Source organism: Cuculus canorus, chromosome 1 (genome assembly GCF_017976375.1).
Source record: "Cuculus canorus isolate bCucCan1 chromosome 1, bCucCan1.pri, whole genome shotgun sequence".
Classification (NCBI taxonomy): domain Eukaryota; kingdom Metazoa; phylum Chordata; class Aves; order Cuculiformes; family Cuculidae; genus Cuculus; species Cuculus canorus.
The window spans coordinates 161,857,417-161,878,557 of NC_071401.1; the positions used below are offsets into that span (position 1 = coordinate 161,857,417).

At 38.7% G+C, this 21,141-nt stretch overlaps 1 protein-coding gene across 11 annotated transcripts in view; it reads left to right on the forward strand.

Annotated features, from left to right (window-relative positions):
• Positions 1–21,141, forward strand: part of NAV3 (neuron navigator 3) — a 553,670-nt gene that overhangs the window by 266,920 nt on the left and 265,609 nt on the right. For 2 of the 11 annotated variants that reach the window (XM_054072731.1, XM_054072757.1), the window contains exon 1: positions 15,893–16,342. The exons of 5 other annotated variants lie outside the window; for them this stretch is intronic. In XM_054072731.1, the coding sequence (XP_053928706.1) occupies positions 16,100–16,342 (243 nt within the window). In that variant the 5' untranslated portion in view covers positions 15,893–16,099. Of the gene's footprint in view, positions 1–15,892; positions 16,343–21,141 lie in introns of those variants that run through there. 4 more of the 11 variants (XM_054072750.1, XM_054072739.1, XM_054072815.1 and 1 more) reach the window with 2 other exon arrangements.

Sequence of the window (21,141 nt, forward strand, 5' to 3'; positions counted from 1 at the left end):
AAGATATTATTTTGTTTGATCTCGCATGTTTAAAATGTTGGGGTTTTTTTAAACATCCTGAAGTAAAACATCTGGAATGTTTTGAAATTAAACACTTAAAATTAGGAGTTAAATATTTGGAATAAATGTAGTGAAGAGATAAGTTTTTTCAGTACTTTTTTTGGCTCTAAATAATCACTGAAATTGATCACTGTCTGATTTAAAATGTATTTTAAACAGGTCAGTTGGGAAGAAGAATTTTGAAAGAGAACAAAGTAGTTTACAGGCAAGAAGTAGAAATAAAAAATACTTGTAAAAGTAAAGAAGGAATAATTTGTTCCTAATAGATTTCAAGCTAAAATGTAGATTTTCTAAATACATTTTATCTAGTCTTTATTGAAACATCTCCTTTTTTTCCATCTTTTTCCTCATATTTTTACAAGTACTCTTTGTCAAGTCCCACTCCAAATGAAAGCCATGATGGCTGCATGGCTCCAAACTTATCAGGATATCTAAATTAATTTCCCAATGAAATCACCATTGCGAGAAACATAACCACCCACACTTTGAAAGTTATTTAAGTGCTCAGTATGTATTGTATTGCCCAGTGGATAAAGACCAAATATGTACTCTGCTGTTACACTTGTAAGTGGAAAGCTCTTCTATGACCATTTTTCTGACTTTCTTGAAGAACCAACTCACATATATACATTATAACACCAGTTTGTTTTAGAACCTTCCTGGAAATGTAGGATGATCTAATATTTCACGTGGTTTCCTTTCCTGCTTTTGGGCTTCAAGGAGTGGTGAACAAATCAGCAAAAACCTCAGAACCAGCCACTGCCCTCCATCTGCGCAACTCTCACCAGCTCCAACTTGCAAGCTCTGCTTAATGGCTTGAAATGGGTTTGTCTTTATAGTCGGATGACTGATCTTCTGATGGCAATGAGAAATGAGTATGTGGTAAAGCGGCAAGATCAAACCTTTAGGAAGTACATTATGCTAATGTACAGCTGAAGGCTACTTGTATACATTCGCTTATTTGACTGTAATTGAACTTGAGTATTTTAATCTACACCTCATCACCTTTGACTTAATGTGAGAAAGAAAATTAAAAATAATTCATTCAACACGGTAATTTATGCACACATCTAGCAAATTATAGACAGTGATTATTTCAAAGCAGGTTGCACTGCAAGCAAAAAAAATATCGGGTGGCTTTCAGTTCTCCTCTTTAAGAGCTGCTTGTTAATAAAACTTTGGATTTAGTATAGAATCTTTAAAGTAAAAAAAAGATGGCAAGTAAGGAATTTTTTAACGGGGGAAAGAAAACCAAGTATTAATTTCAATCTGGGCCCATAATAGTTATAGGCTACGTTTTCAAATCTATATAATTAAGGGCTTTGGAAGGATTGGAAGGCAGCTTAAGTCATAGGATTTTTAACTGAAATGCAGTCATGGGCTATGCATAATAATCTGGATTTTTTCCTACATTGATCAGATGAAGGACAGCAGCATGGGTAATGATGAAACTACTGTAGAATCCAAGTAATGACTCATAAATGCCCCTTACTGTAAGTTTAAGAATGCAGTAGTACTGTTTACTTGTTCCATACATAGGTATATGAATAAAATGATCATGAAAATAAAGGATGGCCAGGTTTTTATAATGGTTTTCACACAGATAGATAGATAGATAGATAGATAGATAATCTACCATCTTGCTTTTCTTCCAAGTATAGTAGACACATTCTGTCAGTATCTGCTCTACTCTATCTGCATTCTGCTGGCTGAATGATCATAATAATTCACAATCATTTTGTTTGCGTCATAGCTGTAATGGTTTACCAGCCTTCTCCTGTTTCACAGTCCAGATCTCTTCTAAGAGACTGGTTTATTTGGCAATGGTGAGAAATCACCAGCAAAATCTGGATGATGTCTCTCACCCCCACTATTCCCTAAGGAAGGACAGGCTCTTTTTTGTGCTATGTACAGCCTTTTGGGTCCTAGTCTGTGTCTTCGACTCTTAACCTACTACAGAAACACATAGAAAAAGAGTATTGAAGTTTGCTGCTGCTTTCCATTGCTACTATAACACAGTCTCAACTGTATAAAATCAATAGCTATAAGAAGGTTTGTAATAGACCTCAAAAAGACTCTGGGAGCCTTGCCTTTAGCGTCAAAATCCTGGGGCATGGGAGTTAGAATTTGGAAGATATTTGGGAATAGAAATTTTGCTCATATAGTGGATGTCATGGCAAAAACCCTAAGACATCACTCAGGGACGTTTGGGAAACAAGTAAACCAACATGTTTATATGGATACAAAATAACTTAAAAAGCATTTGAGGCTTTCAGGTTCTAAGTCCTTTCCTGATTTCTCAGACTAGCACTTTCAATATAACATTCACAGATTTAATTCTGGGTAATAAATCTCCGCCTTTACATAAGCCACTGCCGCTCAAATGATACTTTTCCATTCACAGATGATTTTTGACTTCAAGTGGGCTGCTAGTGGAATAAGATAATTTGAATAAATACATTTTTAAAAGCAGCCTTGATAAATTTTTAATCAGCTCAGAAGAGCTTCTGTTTAAGCCAAATTTGTTTCAGAGTTCATAGAAGTGATGCCGAATAGGTTGGCCTGCCAATTTAAGCAAATCTCATAATGGTCCTAAAGTTTCTCCTACCCCCAATAATTTCTACATTTTCTTTGAACTGATTTACATTAATGAATAATATAATCTCAGCCTCAGAGTCCTGGAGTGAGAACTATTGAGCACATGTGGCCATTGAAGTCTATGGAGAGATTTCTGTTTGTGGAAAGACTTCTGTGGAAATTGGGCTTAGTTCATGGGTTCCCTGATACCACTGCAAATAGGGATTGTTTTTTCCCCTCACTTTGAAATCAGTGAGAATTCCTTACTTGAAGACCTTTAAAATTCTGAGCTGTCAACAGCCTAATCTGAAACCTTGTTACGGAACAGCAGGTTTGTAAGATTTTGCTTTTTTGGTACTACGTAAATCCAAATATAATTAGTGAGAACTTGAGGTGGCCTAAGCTGAAGTATGAAATGACTGAGGATATTCACACCCAGATGAGGGTATGATCCAAAAGGTTTGCTAAGGTTTGACTCACTTTATCTCTGTTTCCTGTTGGAAAAGTCTCCTGTTGAATGTGGGGTTTTTTTGGTTTGTTTTTTCTTTTTTTTTTTTTTTTAAATTGAAACCAACTGTCTTTCATCAAAGACGAGGAAAGAGTGGGATTCTTGAAATCTCAGATCAAAGAAAAGTAGTTCTCTAGTCTCAGTTGGACAATGTCAGAATTTTTAAGCTCCAGTTACTCTAGTGTTTTGTGGACAAAAAGTGTGGGTTGAAGCCACTAGCAGGCACAGGCATATTTCTGTGAGCCCACTGGCTTCTGTGGACAGCAAACAAAGGGTGGCTTTATCAGAAAAATTATTTCAAAAAGAAGCCTACTGGAATAAATTTTTAAACAGAAGTTATAAAATAAGAGGGATTCGTATTTTGATAAATCTAACAAATTGTTGGCATATAATATAAACATTATATTCTTTCCTGCTGGGGGAAAACTCACTGGAATTAATTAAACTTATATCAGGAATAAAGTTCACCCAAAGCGTAGGAAGTATACCTTATTGAAATAATTTTTATTTGTAGCATATTGAATTATTACAAAACAGTTGTGTAGCAGTTTGAAAAATACAGACTTTTTGAGCTGCTTGCTAATCAAACTCACAGCAGTCAAGAAATTAATAAAATAATAACAATAAAAAGTTCAGCAGACTTGAAAAAGTGATGGACAGTCATGCATACTTCCTCTGTCAGTGGTGAAATATGTTTCTTCTCTATTGTTCTTAAAGATTTTCTACAGAAAAAAAAAAAGCTTATTTTGATATTTACATTCTCAGTAGTTACATTTACCCTTGATTTGGACGTAAAATATTTCCAAATAAGATTTGTGTTGAAAATTCCAAATATTTATGATGTCAACTTGTAGACTAGCCTAAAGGAAAAAAGGGGGTTAGGGCAAAGTACTGGAATGTTCACAAGTGTGTTGGAGGATAGAAGTCTTAAACAGTGTAATATTTATGAGCAACCAAGAGGCTGCATTCTGCTCTCAATTACTCTGGCATAAATCTAGAATTACTCATTGGAAGTTCAAAGTTTTTGCTGCAGATTTACACCCATATAACGAAGAACAGAGTTCAGTTCTGTAAGGGTGGGAAAATCAATTCGGCCAGAATATAACTAGCCTGGAAGTCAAACTGTAATCACAGAAAGAAACCTCTTTCAGGTCAGGTACCAGACTGCATTTTTTTTTCTTGTTTGTTTCTGTTGTTTCCCCCCGGCTCTTCTGTAGCTAATATGTTGAAGCAAGCATAGAGTCCTCTTCTTGTGGTAGCATCCCATGGCATTAGGCATCGGACTGCTTTGGCATGTAAAGCAGTGTGAAAGTGCCCAAATACAGTAGAGTCAAGGAGCACCACAAAACGCCAAAAGAAAGCAGAGCAATTTAAGCAAAGGTCCTAGATTATAGTTTGAGGGAGTGTAGAGACTTCTAAAGGACAGCAATAGGGCTCAGAGAACCACAGCAGGACAGTAAAAGGGAAAAGAGAGTTAGAAACAAAATTCCATATAGTAGGATACAGGGAAAAGGAGAAGTCTTTCCTAAATTGCAGAAGGTTTCAGAGAAGACTAGAATCTTTTGACACGTTGTCAGAGTAGGTTTTTGAATACTTTGCTAGTTACAGATCTCAGCGTTGCTCAGGTGGTCTGTACTGCAGAAATTGTAATGCTATGCTATGGTGGTTTTTGAAAAGAAAATAAAAATGCTGCCTACACATCTTGTTCTTATTCTGGAGAAGATGCTCTCACTGGCTGCAAGGAAAGGAATGGAATGAAAAATAAGACTTTCAAAGAGAGTAAAAGAAAACAAGAAAGGAACAAAAAGGAATAATGCATGGAATCTAATTATACCTATTCTAATGTAGAGAGAGAGACTATACTAGTATGTCTCAGACTTGGCTGACAGAAGAAGGCAGAACTATGCAGTTTTGTACCAGCTGAAAATCTTCCTGGGTCTATTAACAAAGTTATTGAACTGTTGTTTGTAGTGTTACATGAATTTGTGATGAGGGCATTTTCTGTAGATAGTTGTCTCTGTCACCACTGAAGGTGTGCATGGCACTGCTGACATTCTCACTGGTGGCTGTTAACTTAGTATTTCTTGATTTTTAACTAATGGTTTCTATTTAGCTGGATGTTCCAGATAAGTAACCAGTTCAGCCTCCCTTCTGGTTTTGATAAAACTGTGCTTTCTTCATAGCTCATCCTAGGGTTTTTGTAGGTGGAACAAATTTTTTTTTTGCTTTCTATTTTATTTTTTTAATTTGTGAATGCTGATGTTGCTTTTATGGCTGCCATATGCTTGTTACATATAACAGTTCTAAAAGCCCCACTGAAGGATGAAAGCTGGGAGAGGAGTTTTATCATTTGTCTCCCATCTAGCACTTTTCTTGTACTTGAAGGTAAGTAAGTCCAATATAATAAATAATCATAGCCTCTTTTTTTTTAACATACCACATCTGTAAGATAATATTTCTCCCTAGTATGCTGAGAAACAGGAAGGAAACATCTAACATCTGCAGGATTTGAAGTTATTTTTGACAGCTGTGTGTCACTGAGTTTTGTTTTTTTTTTTTTGTGAAACATAAAGAAAACCAGGTGAATTGCTCAAAAGGCATTAATGACTGTCACACATGTTAAACGTGTACTCATATTTACATAAAGATACACACAAAAGATTGACTCATGCATCTATAGATAGAGCGGCAGTGAGAAAATATAGTTTGCTATTAGGTTTATGTTAAGATAGCACAAGGTACATGGTGTAGTACAGATGGGAGGTGTTTGGTAGTGAGAAACAGCAGTTCATCCCGGACACCTATTGATTGAAAATATGGAAGGTTTGGTCTAGTGACACACAGAATCCATTTCAGCAGTTGGCCTGGATCATGCTCTGATCACAGGATGGAGCAAGGCACAGGGTTTCTAGGCTAACTATAGGAAAGGTTCACATATGGCCAGCAGCAGTAAGAGGCAGACGGTTGAGATTTTCAGTATATGTGTTGTACCTAATACCTTCTTTGCCTCAGTCTTTAATAATAAGGGAAGTTGTTCCCCCTGTGTACAAACCCAGGAGTTAGAGAAGCAGAATGAGGCTCCCACGATCCAAGAGGAGGCGGTTAGATTCTTGCTTGCCCAGCTAGACACCCACAAGTCTATGGGTCCAGATGAGATCCACCCAAGAGTATTAAAGGAGCTGGCAGATGTCCATTCCAAACCCCTTTCCATCATCTTCCAGCAGTCCTGGCTGACTGGGGAAGTTCCACTTGACTGGAGGCTGGCTGATGTTGTGCCCATCTACAAGAAGGGTTGCAGGGAGGATCCAGGGAACTACAGGCCTGTCAGTCTGACCTTAGTGCTGGGGAAAGTCATGGAAAAGGTGGCCTTGAGTGCTATCATGAAGCACATGCAAGAGAACTGGGTGATCAGGCCCAGTCAACATGGGTTCATGAAAGGCAGGTCTTGCCAAACTACGCTGATCGCCTTCTATGACAAAGTGACTCAACTACTGGATGAGGGGAAGGCTGTGGATGTAGTCTTCTTGGACTTCAGTAAAGCCTTTGACACAGTTTCTCACAGCATTCTGCTTCAGAAACTGTCAGCCTCTGGCCTGGACAGGCACACACTCTCCTGGGTTGAAAACTGGTTTGATGGCCAGGCCCAGAGAGTGGTGGTCAATGGAGTTAACTCCAGCTGGAAACCAGTTACAAGTGGGGTTCCTCAGGGCTCGGTACTGGGTCCAGCCCCGTTCAATGTCTTTATCAATGACCTGGATGAAGGCATTGAGTGCACCCTTAGCAAGTTTGTGGATGACACTAAGCTGGGTGGAAGTGTGGATCTGGTTGAGGGTAGGGAGGCTCTGAACTGCTGGGCTGAGACCAATGGCATGAGATTTAACGAGGCCAAATGCCAGGTCCTGCACTTTGGGCATAACAACCCTATGCAGTGCTACAGAGTAGGAGAAGTCTGGCTAGAAAGCTGCCTGGAGGAGAAGGACCTGGGCTGTTGGTTGACAGCTGACTGAACATGAGCCAGCAGTTTGCCCAGGTGGCCAAGAAGGCCAATGGCATCTTGGCTTGTATCAGAAACGGCATGATCAGCAGGTCCAAGGAGGTTATTCTCCCTCTGTACTCAGCACTGGTGAGACTGCACCTTGAGTACTGTGTTCAGTTCTGGGCCTCTCACCACAAGAAGGATGTTGAGGCTCTGGAGTGTGTCCAGAGAAGAGCAACAAAGCTGGTGAGGGGGCTGGAGAACAAGTCTTACAAGGAGCAGCTGAGAGAGCTGGGGTTGTTTGACCTGGAGAAGAGGAGGCTGAGGGGGGAGACCTTATTGCTCTCTACAACTACCTGAAAGGAGGTTATGGAGAGGAGGGAGCTGGCCTTTTCTCCCAAGTAACAGGGGACAGGACAAGGGGGAACAGCCTCAAGCTCCACCAGAGGAGGTTCAGGCTGGACATCAGGAAAAAAATATTCGTGGAAAGGGTCATTGGGCACTGGAACAGGCTGCCCATGGAGGTGGTTGAGTCACCTTCCCTGGAGGTGTTTAAGGGACAGGTGGACGAGATGCTGAGGGGCATGGTTTAGGGAGTGCTGAGAATGGTTGGACTTGATGACCCAGTGGGTCCCTTCCAAACTAGTGATTCTACGATTCTATGACCAATTTTGATTTGAAAGAGTACACCCACGTACAGCTAAATCATACATGGTCAAGGTTTTTCATTCTTTGACACACAAAGCCTATCAATATTTTGCAGGTAGCGATGAGTAACCATCTCTGCTAGAGGTCCAAGCCAGCCAAGCACAAGTCAAGGGGCAGGAAGCCACAGCAAGTGTGGTGATAAGCCCTGGTGAAGAAGTGCTGCTAAAAAAAGCTTTATCATCACTCCAATCAGAGCAGGAAAATAGCACAGAGACATGGGCATAAAAAGCATGTCTGCTTATCAAAACAAAACAAAAATCCTAGTGTCTTTTCAAGGTACTTTGCAATATCTGTTCTTCACCTAAGAATTTGACATCCAAAATGGTCAGAGCAAGGATCCCTCCCTCAGTATCCTGTTTCTGACCATTGGCAGTAAAAGATGTGTAAGGAAAGTGTACAGAGATGGGTCACATATAAACATAGAATTATTCAGGTTGGAAAAGATCATTGAGATCATTGAGTTCAACCATAGATCTAACACTGCCATGGGACACATACTCAGTACACCTATCCAGCATCAGAATAAGGTAAACGTGAGGAATTCCAATGGGACTTGTGGCAGGGAAGGTGATGTAATGCTGATCCTGTAAGACTTCACCACAACTACAATGTTTGTCCATACTTTATGCTGAGATGTTAAGAGTGCCATAGGAAATTATGCCTGTCAGTATCTCCTGAATTAGTGCAAGTCACAGGAAATGTAGGATAAATATGAAATATTCATGTGGCTAAAGAAAATGACAACAATGTAGGTATTGTAGGAAGGCTTACTTGATAACAAAATTAGTTACGGTGACTGTCTGCAATGAGCAATAGGAAATCAAAACCATAGCTTGGATCATTCACCTATACTGATAAGCAGTGAGGAATTACAGGCAGTATTCAGCAATAGTTGTACTCTAGACCAAGGTACAGGGAAGCAGATGTGTAGAGGTGGTATAGCTAGCACAGCAGGTATTGTAAATTGTGGGTGATGCAAGCCAGCATTGAATGACTACAGTCTCCCGGCAAGAAGGAAGCAGACAGTAGATTGTGAGTTGAAATTTATCCTCCAGCTGCATTGCAGCTCACACTTGTTTAAGGTCAAATATCAAAGCTAGTCCCTGAAAAGCTATCCATCTTTGTTTTCATGAAATATTCTTTAAGTATTAATGTAGTCTTCTGTTTTTTTTAAACACCTATTCCTAACCTTTCACTCCTAAGCATTTTCATTATTATTAAAAAGTGTGTTCCTTTCTTCACTGCTCTCTGTATTCACTTTTGACAGAGCAAGTTTTCTTCGTATCTCCCAAACTCTCTATGCAGTAATTTCCATTGACTACAGGGGTATCTGCTGGTGATAGCAGAGCTGATTGACTTCAAAGTCTCTTACTGTTGTTGCCGCACTTGGCCAAGAGTCTGCTCATGACTGTAGCAGATGTTTCTAAGCTTTTTTTAAAGTGTTTTTTTTTTTTTTATTTTTTTTAATAGACCAATGGGAACCTTATGGAGCACTTTTTCACTTCAGTCCCGAAGTAACTGCCAGCATGGCTAGGATTTTGAAACTTTCTATCAGATCCAGTGCTCCTAAGAGTAAAGTTTCCCTTTCCAGCAAATGAAGGCATAGATTTTCCACTCTGCCAGCTACCTGTTGGCAGATGATCAGCAGATTCTTTTCAGTTTCAATTTCTTTATCTTAATGGGTTATTTTATACAGTTTGTTAGAAAATTTCACACTAAGTTTATTTGCTAAAGACATTTTAGATTAACGTTCTGAGCAGTTCACACTTAGTATTAAAGAGTCAGAACAGCTTTGATTAACCCACAAACATTGCCAGTTTCCTTCTCATCTAATTAAGACTTACAGACATCTCCTTAGCATTCTAAAATATTCCATCAGGGTTTAATGTTGTATGTGCATTGGGAGAATTTTGTGCTAGGGGAAATTGTGTTGAGAGCACAGAATTTATGATGACCATTTTTTGAAGGTGAGAAAAGATAATTTAAACCTTGGCCAGAATTTCAAACAGAGCAAAGCCATTTTCATTATTAACTTTAATAATGTTAACAAGAACAGCACAGGGATTCTGTTCCTTACCAATTCCACTGAAAGTAATGTTATCGCTTAAAAACTTAATCATGCATTCTAGAAATGTCTGGTTTTGTGTTGTCTACCTTAGACATTTCTCCAGTAACTCTAGAGAAAGCTGGAACACTCTTGAAAGTCCTGAGAAGTGAAGGAAATGCTCCCCTAGCAATGCAGCACTGAAGTCATGTGCCTGTAATGTATTCTAAGACAGAAGGATAGAGGACGTGCAAGAGCTGAAATCAGTAACTCAACACAGCCCACCAAAGGTGATACAAAGCCAGAAATCCTTTCAGATAAATCCAGATGGGGAATAGTGCAGAACTGCAAGAGGGAGGAGGTACCTACCAGTGGCCAGAAGGGTGCTGGAGAAGCTTGTGTGCCTCCCATGGAACACTGAGCCCTGGAGAGGGTTTGTAAACGAGAAACTGAGGAAACAAGGAGGAAAGGAAAAAGAATTCTTAGGATGTCTATAATCTTTCATAATGTTTTATACAGACTGAAATAACTGAGGGGTTTTCCTTGTTAGCTGAAATTTACAGCAGCTTTGAGAGTCTTCAGCATTTGTTGTTTGGTTCGTTTAATTACAGAGGAACAAATGGATTATCCACTTTTTTTTTTTCTTTTCCTCTTCCACCTCCCAAAGAGGAAAGCTGACGCTTTCATTAAGCTTTACCAGCTGGCTGCATGGTCTAGTCAGGAGGTCACTATATAAATACTTACATAGTTACCATTAGTCCTTTCTTATCCTTACAAAATTTTTGTTTACATTTCCCAATCCTATAGTATTTAAGGTTAATTCCTTTAAGCCAAATACTTCATGATTAAATACAGTGTGTAACAAAGAGAAATAATTTTTTAACCCATACGGACGTATAAACCAAAGAGTACTGAGGCCCCACATAGACTTGGGAAGGTCATTTAGCTTCATGGTTCTGCTTGACTCTATTTTAATAGATCTTCCATATTTCACAAGGAGACATGGTACTAAATTATGCATAAAAGTTTGAAAACATCTGATGAAAGATGTTGCAAACGTACAGCATGTATAAAAACTGTAAAAGATCTGATCACTTCTAGCAGTTAATTAATTCAAACCCATAAACTCCTAGCTGAGCTTTGAAGGGCCAAAATTGTTCAGAGGATAAAACAATATTTTTATTTAAAAGTAGTCCTCTTTGAAAAACTTCCCCAAACATTCTGCTGAAGCAGAAAGATTTCCTTTAGGAAGCCGGATGCACCTTTTTCTGTGATTGTAACTGGGCTTTGGCTTATATATCTTTGGGAGTTCCAAACTGTTAAGAAAAACAATAGCTGCTTACTCAGTAGCATTATGTACTTGCAGACAGGACTAAATAGTTGTTACATATCTTACCTTGAGACTAATGGATTCACCTGACTTTTTGTAATAACAAAACCAATGTTGGTAGAATTACGCTGCGGACATGAGTCAGAGCTGAATACTTTGTCTCATCATTATCTGACACATAGAACATACTTTGTTCTACCATACAGAGGCAGAGAACTTCTTACTGTAGGTCAGCATTGATGTATTATAAAAGTTTAAACTTAGCTTACCTGTTCTTTTGTTAAAAAAAAATAAAAAGTTGCAGAAGCCATTTCAGGTGCCTTAATATTTTAGTATTGTTCGTTGTTTTTTCAAGAGTTCTCTGTCCCCAGCAGAGGAAAGCTTTCTGCCTACCTGAAATCAGTGGTCAGAAAAACTTGTGATTGTATTGATGCATTCAGGCTCTTTCAGAAGTTGGCCTGGCTCACGTAACCTATACACACAGCTGTTACACCAGTGGGATGAAGTAGGGAAATATCTCAGAACAGACCTCTGCAGTCTCTGGAACCCCTGACGTTTCCTGTTTGACCCTGGACACAGGCAACAGCTTCCTTGTCGAAGATCATAGACCAGAAGGAGCAAACAAATCTCTTGGCTCCACTTTTGAGGCAGGTGTCCCCTCTTTTGATATTTCCTGTGGTCTGGGAGACAGTGCCAGCTGTCTGTTCAGTTCATGTGAGCTGTTTTTCTGAGGGCTGGGGAGGGGACAGAAGGGAAGCAGCCTTCATGAGACTCGTTCTTGTATCAGAAGCAATGAAGAAAAGCACATTAATGCTGGGGTGTTGTGCTCTGACTCCGTTAAGTCTTGAGAACAAAAGTTCACTTTAATATGACAACTGACAGATATATATGAAGTGGCTTGGATTTCAGGTGCATTTACTCTTGTTATATGAAATAAATATTACAGCTTTTTCTGAGATGTAGGGATTATTAAACTGAATGCATACATACTGTCTTAATTTGAGGTACAGATCAACCCATAACTCACAGTTTCTGTGAAAACACTGATTGCTTGACGCTTTCAGAGCTGCGCTTTATAGCCAGATTGTCATCAGTTTTAATTGTTATTAGATAAAGAAGTGGCCTTGCCTTCAACATTTCACTGGAACTGCCACTACTCTTGACAAGACTACTAAGAACTGTGTTTTCACCTTTGATGTCTTTACCCATTTCTTGGTCTCTCTTTCCTTATCTAACATCCTACTTGAAATGTTGCCCTCTGTTTTTTTCCACATCTCAGCTGTCTTCTAGCTCCCTCATAATTCTTTCACCTTTCCTGCACAACTTCATCACTTCTTTGTGTCAGAGCTTCAGTCATGATCTATATTCATCCTTCTGCATCCTGAATCCAGATGCTGTCCCCTAACTGCCTGGCTTGAGGATGTCTAAGCTGATAAGTGTCTAAGCAGGTAAATTAGAAACCTACGGGTCCTCTCTCTGTACATGTTTAGCCTGACCTGTTTCTTTGCAATCCCTTTCTAGAAATGTCTCAATCAGCTTCATGTAGCCAAGTGAAGTTATGTGTCCCTTGTTTGCATCAGCCCTATCTTTTTACCCACTACTTTCTCTATGCGGTCAGCAATACTTTTGTCACTCATGCCAGGCAGTCTTTTGTCTTTGATTACGTGTGACTCTGTGTTATAGCCACTGACTGCAACTACTCAGCACCTGGTACCTCACAGAGATGCCATCTTTCTGTTTGTACACTAGTCACACATATCTACATTATCCTTACTCCTTCTTTGGATTCTCGCTGGCAGCCCTGCTTGATGGTTGCTTATCTCCCCACCCAAAGCTACCACAGGCATTCCCACCAAACTCGCATTGCCAGTGCAATGCCTAACAAGGCACTCCTCTTTGCAGCTTCCAGCTTTGCCCTTTCCCCACAGTTATTCTCTGTTCCTCCTTTTACAGAATCCTTGTGGGCCCAGACACCTTCTGCCTGTGGTACCATCACCTGCCTGTCCAATTCCACGAGCACCACCTGCGTCTGGTGCCAGTTTGTGCATGTTGTCCACATGTGTTTTATCCTGTGCTTTCCTGTTTGCATGGAAAACACTACTGAAGCTTAGCTGTTAAATATTCTTTTCCCCTGATATCCTTCATAAAACCCACATTCATCATGAGGTTACACAAAAGCTTTTCAAGTGAAAAATGTAGCTGAGTGATTTCTAAGGATAGCAGATGTTTGTTTATTTATCTTTTGCTTAGAATTAGAATGAAAGAAAACAAAAAGAGGAAGACTAGACTTGAAACCAGGCTTGTAACCTCCTTATTGTCTATGGAGTATTATTATTGTTTTCCTCCATTAACTTTTCCATTGTCTGATAATAATCTTGTAGATTCTTCTTTGTATCTGCAGCAGTCCAAAAGCACTTCTGGGTTTTATCATTGTAAAAATTTAAGTTAAATGGAGCCCTGAAGTTGATGGCCCTGAGCTTGTAATAGCTTAAAATTCATAATGTAATTAACAATTATTTTGAAAGATTAACACCAACTTCACATCATTGTTTCCAAACCCTGTTGGTTATATATTACAGAAGAATCTCTCTTACTAAGCTTTCTTACTTATTACTTTTAGGGTTTCTGTGTTGGGAAAATAGGTTGCAAAAGAGACTGTGGGTATCATGACCTCATCATGCGTATTCACAAGAAGAACAGCAAGATTACCAGAATGCATTACTTTGTAAAATTATAACCCTGAGAAGCAATAAGATTCAATTACATCTTTTTAGCAAAGTACTTTTTAAGAAAGTATCTGTCTCATGACTCTAGTTTATTCTTTGTCTTGATCATTGGTTAACAGTCCTCATGAGTATTTTTCATCTCCTCGGACCTTGCAAGAGATAAATCCCTCTTTTCCTGTGGTGCACTTCAGCCTTTGCATATGTGCTCTTTCTAAAGCAAAAACAGTTAACAGTTGTGCCTAAGAAACCTAAATTCCTTACACAGCCACAGTACTTTATGATGCTGGAGAACAAATGCAGACCGCACATGGAGCTTTCTTCCTCTTTGCTTGGCACAATACCTCAAGTGTCACACCAAACAAGAATATTCCGCCTTTTGGACAAGAGTGGTGGATCCTGTGGCTGAACTTGGCTAAAATGCAGAGCAGTTACCTTTGTGTAGACTTGTATAAAGCCCATTGTGGCTGCTGTTAATGATCACAAAGCAAAAGAGAAGATGAGCAAAGGATGCTGGAATTAGTTTGCTAATCCTCTGTATACACACTTCAAAACTCAGCAGAATCCAAAACCAGGTCAGATTCACTCCTCCAAATTACAAACAACGATGGGATTGTTTATAAGTCAATATAGACAGTTGAATTTCTAAACTACTGTGTTAGTAATCATTATGTCAGTGATCATTGTAAATGAAACATAGATGAAAATACTGTGTATTACAGTTTTACTCGGCAAAATAATTTCAAAGAGTGTTTTAAGAGGATCCTTTTAGTCTGCTTCTCATTTACTGTTTTCTTTTCAATGTTTTTTTCTAACTCTTACCTTCTTTAATTTCAGAACTAGCAAGTCCACTTATTTTCTCTTAGGTTTACATCTACAGTCTTGATAGCACATACTATTCAGGGAAGGCATAGTTAATACCCTGTAAACATTAGTGGAAGAATAGGATTCAGGTCATCCTATCACTCTGTGTTTTATTTTGGGAAAGATAACAAGGAAAACATATGGAGTATTTTTGAACCATAATGCTGGGTGATAAAATCCTATAGGAGTTTAATGGTGTGGCAGTTTTGCACATTTTTTTTCTTATATCAAAGTTTAAAAAGGATTACCCTGCTATAGGCTCTCGAAGGATTTCTACAATTGTCCTTTTAAGTAAGCATTTATGCTGCTTAAAGAATATTTCTATGACCAACAAGCAGAAATGATGCGTTGGACATGGACTTCACGGAGCTTTAGATGTTTTTAGAAAGGGAAGTGTTAACATTGAATAGATGATTTTAGCACCGCCACCAAGAAAGAAAGAAAGAAAAAAACCCAGAACTCTGAAAAGCTGTATTGAGTAAATCTTCTAACAATGCTCGTGATTTTCCTATATCCTGCTCTGTGCTGTTGTATGGATTTTTCATAGCACAGACAGACGTTACCCACACTGTGATTCAGCGTCTGTTCCTAGCCACGCTCTTGCACGATTTTAACCTGATTTCATGGGAGGAACAGGGAATGAAACACCGTAGCTCACGGTTGTCAGCAGTGAAAAATAGCCAGGAATCAGACAAACAGCTTCATTGCTGAGATTATTTCCGGGATCAAAACTCTTCCAACAGCTGTTTTCTTTGGCCACTACTCAGGTCCTTTTTTTTAAATCAGAAAAAAAAAGCGGTTTGTTTTTTTTTAAGATGTGGGCTGGTTATTTATGTAGGCAGGAAGAGGTCTCTGCTTCCAGTGTTGTGGTCTCAGAGCTGTTTTGACAGTTGGAGTACGGGGAGGTTTCACGTCTTCTTTCTCTCCTGTCCTTCATTCACTTAACGCACAGACCTGGAATGCTGTAGGAAGAAGAGAAAGTGAATTTATGAGTTCTTTAATCCCAGACAGGCAGCTCTGTGGCAGTTACCTTCTAGAAAAGTTCACGCCCCAGAGGAGTGTTTAGTCTTACAGAGTCACTGACTCACTGAGCAGCGCGTGTGAGTGGCTGCGAGGGAGAAGGGGAGAGATGAAGGAAAAGTTTTGCTTCCTTCTGAAACTCGTAATATTATTGTTTTAAGAAGTTTTTGAAAAAGATGACTGCTACTTTTGTTTAAAGTATTTGTTCTGGAATTGCTGAAGCTGGAGTCTACCAGACTGAGGTCAGGAGCATTTTCTTTGGCAGAAAGAAGATACTTTTATAGAAGCCATGCCTGTACTTGGGGTTGCCTCCAAGCTAAGGCAGCCAGCCGTAGGGTCAAAGCCTGTTCACACTGCCCTCCCGATACCAAACCTTGGCCCCTCTGGCTCGCAACAGTACTCACCAAAGTCTTTGGAGCTTACTGGGGCAGAGAGCTCGATGCTTTCTTGTCAGCTTACATTAAAGTCAACCTGTGATTTTGGAGAGAGGAGAGCACTTCAAGGAAAAACCCAGGAGATCGAAGATAGCAAGGTTAGTTGTAAACTTTACCTGTGGTCTCAGTTCTCTGAAAATGTTGATTTTTTTTTCAAGCAGAGATCTGATAAAAGCCTACTGCATGCAAAACTTGGGTGTAGCTGGGTAAATGGGCTTTTGCTGTCATCAGTGAACTTGCATAGCAGCCTTGGAATTTGCTTTGCTTAGTGTTGCTGTTTGAAAAAATATTCTTTTTTTTTAAAAAAATATTAGTGTTAAATGCTTCACAGACGCATTTTGATAAGGATCAGTAGAATTACAAGTAGAGAAAAATCGCTCTGGCACCCGGTAAGCAGAGCAATGACATGACAGCACTTTAAAAAAGTAATATATTGGCTGCTTCATGTTATATTATGAACTTTAAAAAGGGCTCTCACGCCCACACCTATTCCCACAGGGAGGTTCTTTTAAAATAAAAACAAGTAATTGATTTTCTTTTCACTTTTCAAATAATCTGGCTATTCTTGCTCTGTAGCTGCTGAACCAGAAAAACAGCTTCTCAGTTAAGTACCTGTTTTTTCCCCTTCTGCAATATAACTTCTTCCTAGCCCCTGTCTGGCTCTGATTTATTCTGATTTAAAAAAAAAAAAAAATGTTTGTCTGAAGTAGGATGCTACGCTTTTTAGACTTCTTAGGATTTTTTCTTTTACAGGGGAACCCTTTCTGAGTCTTGATTGACTGTTAAAAAAACTAAATTTTCTACTAGTCTTTATGCTGTAGCTGAAAACATTTTTCATGCTTTGAACATAAGTATTGAGTCCCATCTTGTCCGTAGTACATATTCCTGTATGTCTTTCAATCAGTAAATTACAGCTGCATGTGTGGTTTAACAGCTACAGCAAGTGGTGTTATGTGAGGTTACTTTCCCTTGCTTTTCTAGTGCTTTTGGTCTGTGGAACTGATTACCACACTGGGATTAAACATATATTTGTAGTTGCCTCATATGTAGTTTGAGGACACTTGAGTTGTTAAGGTGGCAAGATACACATAATGGTTTTCCTTTGTTTCCAGTTACTGGGTTAATTCAGTATTAGTGAAGAAAGTTGGTTTTGTGGTTAAAGCATAGGGTTGGAATTCTGAACACTTGGTTTCCTCCTTAATCCCTGCCACATATTTCCCCATGAGATTTTGGTCATGTCACTTAATTTTTCCCTTGGAGTTTTCTGTATCACCTCTCCTTGCCTTCCAAAGATGATGCGTTAATGGTCTCAGACATGCTACATAGAAATATAAAGAAAGAACACACTGTTCATCTCTTTTCTACCAGCAGTGAGGAACAGGCCTTTTTTATGACATGAATGCAACAGGAAGAAAGTAATACAACTTCCAAACACAATGCAATTCCTGTTTGCTTATATATTTTTAAAAGAATATATTATTTATGTTTCCTCTTTAATGTTGCTCTTTAATGGCTATTGCATGAAATTTGCAAGTACTATTTTCAGGAAAAAAAAAGAATACAGTTACTTTGCTTACTGAATGATGTGTTTTGATTCTTTAAAAAAGTGTGAAGAAAGATATAATGTATCTTGTCTTTAAGGTTTAAAGCACTGGGGAACCATTAATGATCAGCATGAGACCTAGTGGAAGTCATATACTTCCAAGACATCTGTTTGTGAGCACTGCTGAAGTGGTAGTGAGCAAAGTAACAGGCTAGATGAACCCAAACTGTGATCCAAATTTGCCATTTCATGTTTCAAGTGTTTGGCAATACTTGTAATCTTAAATATTGGGTTTTTTAAAGAAAAAAAAAAATGAAAGAAACCAACTTCCAGAAAACTACCTACCAACCATTAGTGGCAGCCCTTTGCCAGTGTTCTTTCAGGCATGTTTTTTGAAGGATGCTCTTTTATTCACCTTTTAAGCACATCATGAAATCTTTTTGCCCAAGGAGTCTGGACTATCAGGTCAGTGGTTATGAAAAAAAAATTATTTTAAGGCTTTCCTTATTAGTAAACTTTAAAATATCAGCCTAAAAGTATTGAATGCTATTTATCACCATCAGTGATGGAGATCCATGCCTCTGTTTCTCAGTGCCTGGTAGCCTCAGCAGTATGTCCTGGTTATCTAAGTAGTAGTTCTAAGCACAAATTTGAATGAGTTGTTAGGGTTCATGTCTGTTTAGATTTGCTAACTAGATGCAAGTTCTGCGTTACAGATTGTGTTTATCAAAGCTTGACTGTTTGTGATTGCAGTTTCCAATAGAGTTTTGGTTGATTTCTTTGGTTAGCAAATATACGAATCCAATGTGATATTCTTGCGTGGCTCTGTGGTATACAGTGCTGTACCTTGAGAATGTTTCATTATAATGATGACCAGATAAAAGTTCTTTAGATCAAAATGTAATGTATGCCTAGTTTGAGTTTCAGACTGAGAATGAAATCTACTTATAGAACATACTGCTTATATGCTTATATCATTGGATATAAAGCAGCACTGATTTTTGAGGGGAAATGATGGATATATATCTTCAAAAGACAATGGAACATACAAATTATTCATATGGTTAACTTTTGCCCTTGGCTGCTGGGTTGCAGCCTTTAGCATTGCTTTCTTTGGTATTTTACATATGCTGCACTGCAGGTCAACAACCTTCTCATCCTGTCTGGAAGGCTCTTAGACTGACACATGTAGTCACTGTGACGTATCCTGTTGCTATCTATAAGTGCTAAGGATTCCAAGATAAATTTGGGTTATACATCTCAATAGAGTAGGTCATTGCCACCCAGCTGTTTCCTCTATGGCCTTCAGTCTCACCACACCTGATTGTTCATGACTTTTGACACTTGTTTTGGCTTTCCTACACAACTGCCTAGCCAAGGCTGGTTAGGAGTACAGCTACAGACATCAGTTCTCTTTTCCCTAGACGTCTTTCCCATCTCACATGATTTTGCAGCACTTGCACATGTAGTCATGGTTGCTTTTTTTTTTTTGTGGATAAGATGCAGTTTGAAGTTTAATAAAAATGATATTATTATTTTAATAAAAAATGTGGCAGAAGAAGTTTGAGATGGTTATGTTCAACTTTTTACATAATTGAATAGAACATAGTTAACCCTAGCAAAGCAAATCATAAATTACTAATGATTGAAGTGATTTTGTGTGTGGTTTATTCAACTAGACTTCTGTTCAAAATTTTCATAATTTGTGCTTTAGTACCTAAGCCTCATACAGGTCCATCTATTTTCTTGCTAAACCCACTAATGTTTAAACTGACTGCATGAACACTTGTGATGTGAATAGTCATGCAAAATATTTGAATGTAAGCATTCAGAGCACATTCTTTTTCCCTGAGTATCATATAGACAAAAGTTTATTCCTATATATGTACACAGGAAAGAAATCCAGCTGCTGGATTCATGAGGTGAAATGTTAGCTCTTTGAAGCAGATGGCGTTTTGCTGTGCAATTGGATCATAAAGTGTTTTTATGTAAACCCGCATCTGAAAACTTCGATATCTTTTGTAATACTTTTCCAACTGTAGATAGTACAATGTTATCTATAATTCTGTGTCACCACTTTCATACTATTTGATAAATTAATGAGAACAGAATTATAAAATTATGCTAGGATGCCTTGTGAGACTGTTCTGGTTATAGAATGGGCTATTCAACAGTAACAAAACACAAAAATATCAAGTGATAATGTAGAAAGGTGAATAAAGCAATTGCTTAAAACTAAAGGAAAAAAGAATGGGTGTCTTTGCAAAACCAACTTACCTTGGTTGATAAATGATAACTATGCACTATATTGACCTGTACTAAAACTGCAATGACATTTTAATCCAGGTCACCATGATTGATTTTGGCTGTCCTCACACATCTGATAGTGCAGTCGCAAGGGCGCTGCCATGAAACCTCTCTGGCACAAAGCTGAGCAGCTGCTGGGAGTCAGCACCCATGCTAGACATGCTAGTTTTCTGGCCTAGCTTCTTGGGGCTGCTCCTGGCAGTGCTCTGCTTTATGTTCTCAAGGTTTTCCTCCCATCATCAAACTTCCCTCTTTCAAGAGCACTGTACTATCATTTATGCTTGCAAACTGAATTTTCCCTTAGCTGAATCTGATATATTAATTGCAGTCTTCTGGTTATACGACTTGGATGATGAGATTTGAGCCTTCTTCCCTGGGTTAATTTATTCCTTTGCTGTCATATTGTCTTTTTCTTGTGTTCAGTTTCTCTTTGTCCATGCAATCTGTCTGCTGCTGTCTGCTTTATCTTCTTCCTCCTTCCTGTTGGCAGGCATCTTTACAGGCTTCTGCATATGACGGATTCTTCTCTGTATTCACTAATCAAGTCTTCCTGTTGTGACTGCAACATTTGTCATATCACTATTCATTACTGGAAAGTGCTAGTCAGATCTTACAAATGATCCAGTAATACGTATGTAAACTTAGAACTTTTCAGGATATTTCAGTTTTGGGGGGCTTATATTAAGATTCTTGTAGTATGGAGAAACTGGTATCCAGTGGACAGTAGTTTGTGTTTCCCTTAGAGGGTTCCAGCCCCAACAAGTTCATCATAAGACAGTCTAAGAAAGGAATATCTCAGAGGAACTCAGGAAATGGATCTACTGCGAGGCCTTTTGGAAGAAATCATAGAATTCCTTGGTTGGAAAAGACCTTTGACATCATTGAGTCCAACTGTACCTGTCCATTACTAAAGCATATCTCTAAGCTCTTCATCTACCCGTATTTAAATACCTCCAGGGATGGTGACTCAACCACCTCCCAGGGCAGCCTGTGCCAGTGCCCGATAACCCATTTGGTGGAGAAATTTTTCCTAATGTCCAATCTGTA